The sequence below is a fragment of the Falco peregrinus genome, chromosome 1 (assembly GCF_023634155.1).
Source record: "Falco peregrinus isolate bFalPer1 chromosome 1, bFalPer1.pri, whole genome shotgun sequence".
NCBI classification, from domain to species: domain Eukaryota; kingdom Metazoa; phylum Chordata; class Aves; order Falconiformes; family Falconidae; genus Falco; species Falco peregrinus.
In genome coordinates this window covers 96,349,692-96,355,790 of record NC_073721.1, presented here as the reverse complement: position 1 = coordinate 96,355,790, position 6,099 = coordinate 96,349,692, and the positions used below count along the sequence as shown (strand labels likewise).

Below are 6,099 nucleotides of genomic sequence, written 5' to 3'. Positions count from 1 at the left end.
GCGGATGAGCTACCCAGCAATCTGAAGAAGCCCCATGTTTGCAAGTTCTGCTCATCATGGGGGACATTAGCCACCCTGATGCCTGCCGGAGGGATATGGCAGCAGAGTCCAGGCCACCCAGGAGGTCTCTGGAGGGCACCCATGATGTTGTCCTGACACAGGCAAACAAGGGGAGATGCTGTGCTGCACCTCATGCTTGCAACCCAGTAAGGACTGGTGGGGGACATGAAAGTCAGGGGCAGCGCTGGATGCCCAAGGAGCTCCTGACACAACTCAGACATTAAAAGGAACTGTACAAAAGATGGAAGCAGGGGCCCTGGGAGAAGCATAGGGACACAGTGTGGGCATCCAGGGATGGGGTTTGGGAAGCCAAAGCTCACCTGGTGTTGGTTCTGGTGAGGGATGTGGACATGCACAAGTCCATGGGACCTGATGGGCTGCACTCATGGGTGCTGTGGGAGGTGCTGCAAGGCCACTGCTTATGATCTTGGAAAGGGCACAGGGATCAGGGAGGTTTCTGAGGGCTGGAAGGGAGCAAAAGCTGCTCCTTCCCTCACGGACAAGGAGGCTTGGGAGAGCTGCAGGCCAGGCAGCTTCACCTCCCCCCATGCAGGTGGCGGAGCAGCTAATCCTGGATGCCATTTCCAGACACCTGAAGGACAAGAAGGTGATGGGAAGCAGTCAGCGTGGCTTCACAAGAGAACACATGCCCATCCAGCCTTCTGCAGTGCGGTGGCTGGCCCAGTGGATGGGGCCGAGCAGTGGGTGCTTTACCTTGACTCCAGTGAGGCTTTTGGCACTCTCCCCTGCAATGCCTTCATGAAGTACAGGCTGGGTAAGCCGACCTTGATGGGGGCTGAAAACTGGCTGACCGGCCAGGCTCGGAGGGCTGGGTTCACTGGCACAAAGTCCAGCTGGAGAGTGGTTACCAGTGGTGTACCCCAGGGGTCAACAGTGGGGCCCAACTACTCGTTAACCTCGTCATTAATGACCTTGACACAGGGCCAGAGGGTGTGCTCAGCACATCTGAGATAATACAAAACCGGGAGGAGTGGCTGGTGTGCCAGAGGGTCATGCTGCTGTTCAGAGGGGACCTCAGCAGGCTGGAGAAATGGGCTGAGAGGAACCTCAAGAAGTTCAGCAAGCGGCCAAGCCCTGCCCCTTGTGAGGGATAAACCTCCCCCCTCCCCATGCACCCTGGGGGCCGACTGGGTGGAAAGCAGTTTTGCAGAGGAGGAACTAGGAATGCTGGTGGACACCAAGCTGCCACAAGCCAGCAATCCCCCCTCACAGCAAAGGCGGCCACCAGCATCCTGGGCTGCATTAAGAAGACCGTCTCTAGCAGGAGACACACTGGTGTGCTGGGCCTCCCAGTACAGGAGGGACAGGGACATACGAGTACAGAGAATGGCCAAGCTGATGATTTAAAGCTTGGACTGGTTGAGAAGAGCCAGCAGGAACTGGGCTTGGTCAGCCTGCAGAAGCAGAGGCTCAGGGGGATCTTACTGATGCATCCAACAGTGAGGGGGACAAAAACGAGCTACAAGAGGCAACGGCCACAAGCAGAAACATGGGAAATTCCATTTAAATGCCAGAAAAAAAGCCTTTTTTTAACCGTAAGTGTGGTCTAACCTTGCACCAGGCTGCCCATGCAGCCACCACCCCTGGAGGTACCCAACCCCAGGCTGAGCATCCTGCTCTCACTGCCCCCGTGCTGGCTGAGGGCTGCGGCACCCTGGGGGGGTCCCTGCCACCCTCAGCAAGGCGGTGACACTGCCAGCAGCACCAGCACGTGCAGAGCGCAAAGCTGAGAAAATTATGGAAAAACCTGGGCCAGAAGCCATTGGCCTGCCCTCGACACCTCCTGCGGCTGAGCACCCACGGCCAGCGGCAGCACCATCCTTCCGTGCCTGCTCTGGCCCACGGTGGGTCTGAAATTTGCAGGTTTTAAGACCAGAACCAGCCCAGCCTTAAAAACCGGACCCAAACATCTCCACAGCTGAGGCTTTTTGGCCACGTGTCTCCGCAGCCTCCAAGCTGCTCAGCCCTGATTCCTGCTCATTTCAAAAGAAAATCCCGTATCTGAACAGCTCCCGGGGCGTGGGCATCCAAAAGGGACAGAGATGCAGCTGCATGGGGGATGCCGGGGGTTTCTAAACCCTGCCACGGGCTTCATATAATGACACTAAACCCCGCTGCAGAACTGCGCCACTCCTCCTCCCTTACCCTATGGGACCAGGCATTTATTTTATTCTATTTTTTTTTTTTTAAGTACGAGGCCATTTGCCAAAAAGAGGATAAATAAGGAGGCGCCACACCCCAGTGTTACAAAACCTTGTATTAATCATCTCCCTTCACTTTCAATATAACGTTGATATGAAATATAGCCATGATTCCTAGTTACATGGGAGGAAATGAGTAATAAATACATTGGAGCAAGTTGAAATCACGAGGGTGTTTCACTGGGAACAACATTTGAAAACTGTACACTTGCAAAGACCGGCATCTCCAAACATTAGTATTTCTTTATATCGGGAAGCTTTTACATGTAACAAACATGCTATTTCCATATATGACAAAAAAAAAAAAAAAAAAAAGAAAAGAAATTAAAAATATGCATTGCTCGGCAACATTAACTAGGCAAAAATAGTTCTTTGTGCACTAACTTTGTACAGAAAAACCAGGACTAAAGGCATGCATGTACAATAAAAGGCTGCCCAGGAACGGCATGCAACAGAAGAGAGTTCAAAGCTTTTTAAAGTAAGCTTACAGTATGCATAAATACATAAGGGTTATATATATATTAATAAGGGAGGAAGTATTCTGTTTAACATTATTAACATTCCTGTTTGTTTTTTTTTTCTTCCTATTCCTCCCAGAGGAATACACATTCACCTTTAAGTAAAGATAAAGGAATACAAAAAATAAAACTCACTTTGCAAACTCTGATGACTCGTATAAAATCAACTTTAGTGTTATCGTCGCTGTGTGCAAATTATAGACGTCTGCAGGACCCACTTTCCATCAGGCACATTCAGAAAGCCAAACCTGGGGCACAGCCGCACCCCGACATGGAGAAAGGTGACAACAGAAATCGTTTCCCTAAGTGCTGACCAACCTTGAGCTTTGCTCTGCGCCACTCGCGAGCGTAAATCACAGTTTTGGATTTTCCTGCTGGATGCTGGCTGGGCTTGACCCCCGCTAAGATTTTTTTAATGAGCTGAGCAAGCCAAGGCAAAGCCCAGCTCAAGTCCAGTCGAGCGCAGGGCTTGTCCCTGGGGAGGGGGAGGTCACCTCGGAAAAAAAAAAAGGTTTTGTGGTTGGTTTTTCCCCCCCCGGGTGTCGCAGCCACGGGGAGCATCCGCCGGACCCAAGGACACTTGGGCGCTGAGCTGGCCGGCCCCCCCGCCGCAGCCGGGGACGGCTCAGGGGAACAGCACCAGTAAAAGGTCCCCGGTGGGCGCTGGGGGCGCCAGGGGCTGTCTCTGGGGGAGCAGGGTGGGGGGGAGATGCCCACCCAACACCGAGGGCCCCCGTGGTGGCGACATCGCCCTAGCCACAACGCGCGCGTGGTACAAAACAGTTGCACGTGGGGTGAACGGGTGAATACAAAAAAGAAAGGCACTGCCGCTTTATTACTAAAGATTTGACTTCACAGCCTCACTCATGCAACTGGTTTTTTGTGGTTTTTTGTTTTTTTTTTCCCCTTTTTTCTTTTTATAAATAATTTTTATTTTCTTTTAGGATTCAAGCTTTTTTTTTTTTTTTTTTTTCTTTTTTTTTTCTGAACTTCTTTTTCTGGACCTCTGCTGCCTGCACTCAGCACAGGCATCCCAGGGCCAAGCAGGACTTCCTGAACGCAACTGAAGCCACGATTATTTTTTTTTGTTACTTAGAAAAAAACAACCAAGGAACAGCAAACACAACTAAGTTGTTATTAACACTGTCAATGGAAAAGAAGCTCTTTTTTTTTTTTTAACAAAAGGAAAAAACAATTGAATTATTTGGTGGTTGTTAATAACAGACATTATCATGGTTACCAGCCATAGCAAGTTAATAGGTAATATATCCAAAATAATATCTCTTAACAATCAGATAACCTCTGTTTCTATAGTCAGCGAAGGAATAAATAGAATTTCAGCTCCGTAAATACATTTGAGCCTTTCCCGAGGAAGGCTCCTGCTACAGCGGTTGTGTTCACACCTCGGTTTCATACAACCTGGGGATGCTCAGGGGGTGGCCCAGGTGTCCAGCGCCGGCTGGCGCCTGCGGCTCAGCCCCCTCCAGCCCCCTCTTTGCCTTCACCTTCTCACACCTCTTCCCGACCTCCCTCGCTTTCCGTTTTCCCCTTCTCCGCTCCCCCCCGCACACCCCACCCTACCTCATGCCTGCTGGGAAGCAGGGCACCAAGGAATGGCAAACATAAAACATTGCATTTGGCACTTGTGTTTTTTCGTGGTTTTTTTGTTGTTTTTTTTAGAAAACAACTTAAAAATGCTGCATGGCAAATGGATTCACACATCTCCCATCCCTGCTGGCCCAGCCGATGCTCTGGTTCCCCTTAGCCCCCAGCCCTGCTCCCACTGGTCCCAGCACACACTGCTGCCCATCGGTGCTTACGGTCCAGCTCATTTTGGGAATATTGCTGCAACCTCCATGGCTGCTGCTCCCACCCATCACCTCCTTTCTTTAATTAATCTTCAATTTATTATTCCATCAGAAGACTCGGAGCAGCATGAGGACCAGCAGGAGCAAAGCTGCCACTATGCCAAGCATCACTGTTGCACTGATGGCTTCTCTGTCCCCCTTCTTGCTTTGAGCACGGGCTTGAGCAGCACCGTGTCGGATTTACCGATTTAATGCCCTTGGCTCAAATTTAGCTCCCTGTGGCAGGGGGCAAGGGGGCAGCCAAGCCACAGCCACAGTCTCCTCCTTGGCATGTGTTTAGTGCCAAGAAAAGGGGGCTGTGAAGCTGCATTTTGGTGCCTTTTGGGGCTTGGTTTTTTTTTAATTTGGCTAAATAAAACCACAGGCTTGCTCCCAAGCCTCTTTCATCCCTCGTTAGCCACCCCTGGGCTGGAAAAGCCCCTTATGGCTGGATTTTGGCAGGCTGGGGCCAAATGTGTAAAGCCAAGATGCAGCACCTTCCTGGTACCTGTGCAGGCAAGGCAAGAGACATGGAAACTCACCCAGTGTGTCCCCCCCCCTTCACTGACATCCCCCGGGACCCTCTGCTGGGCAAGACGAGACACCCCACCCCACCCCCCCACATCCCCACACCCTGACCCATGCCAGGGGCGCAGGGACAGGGGACCGACCCCACGCCCAGCAGGCGCCCGCCGACCCTCCGCCTCCTCTGCCCGGTGCACAATGCTGCATTGAAACTGCGGATGCTCTTGGCTAAACTGAAAGGAAATTTTGGGGTTATTTTCATTATTATTTGGTTTTGATTTGTTTTTTGTTTTTTAACTCTGGGCTCGCCGGGCCAGTCTATGCCTGAAGGCAGCAAAACTCAAGAGATGGGACCACCGGCCCCGAAGCCCCTGGCAGGACTGGCAAATCCTCCTCAAAGGGTTTTTGGTCACACACGTCCCTGTGTGATACTCGGCACTCATTCGTATCCTTGTCCAGAAACAGGGCTTGCCCATGGTGCTCTGGTGAACCCTCCGTTGTCAGCACTCTCCTGCCGCGTCCTTCCCCACCCTCCCCATGCTTTTCATCATCGTTGTCGATTTTTTTTGCCATTTTTTCCCCCCTAGCATGGATGTAATAAATGACAACACAAATTCCAAGTCTAATGATATGTTCACAAGGACAATCTACACATTCACAAAATTAAAACAGGAGAGAGAGAAAAAGAGAGGAGAGGAGGAGAGAGAGGAGAAAGGATGCAAGCTATCGCTGAGGCTCCCTGCAAGCCCCGACCTCGCCGCTGGACCCGCAGCAGTTGTTCTCCCGGCCAGCGTCCCCGTTGCGACGCCTTCTAGATCGTGGAGGTTCGGTCGACACCATCTGCAAGCAGGAAGGCAGAGTTAGCAGCAGCCCTGGCGAGCAGCTGCTCACCTTGCACCAGCATCCCCTGAGCTGGGGAGTGGAGGG

General features: G+C 51.6%; 1 protein-coding gene across 2 annotated transcripts in view; it reads right to left on the bottom strand.

Annotated features, from left to right (window-relative positions):
- Window positions 1-2,323: 2,323 nt before the first annotated feature.
- SAMD4A (sterile alpha motif domain containing 4A) overlaps window positions 2,324-6,099 on the bottom strand; it is a 109,472-nt gene continuing 105,696 nt past the window's right edge. For both annotated transcript variants that reach the window (XM_055798017.1, XM_055798024.1), the window contains one exon: window positions 2,324-6,012. In XM_055798017.1, the coding sequence (XP_055653992.1) occupies window positions 5,984-6,012 (29 nt within the window). In that variant the 3' untranslated portion in view covers window positions 2,324-5,983. The remainder of the gene's footprint in view (window positions 6,013-6,099) is intronic.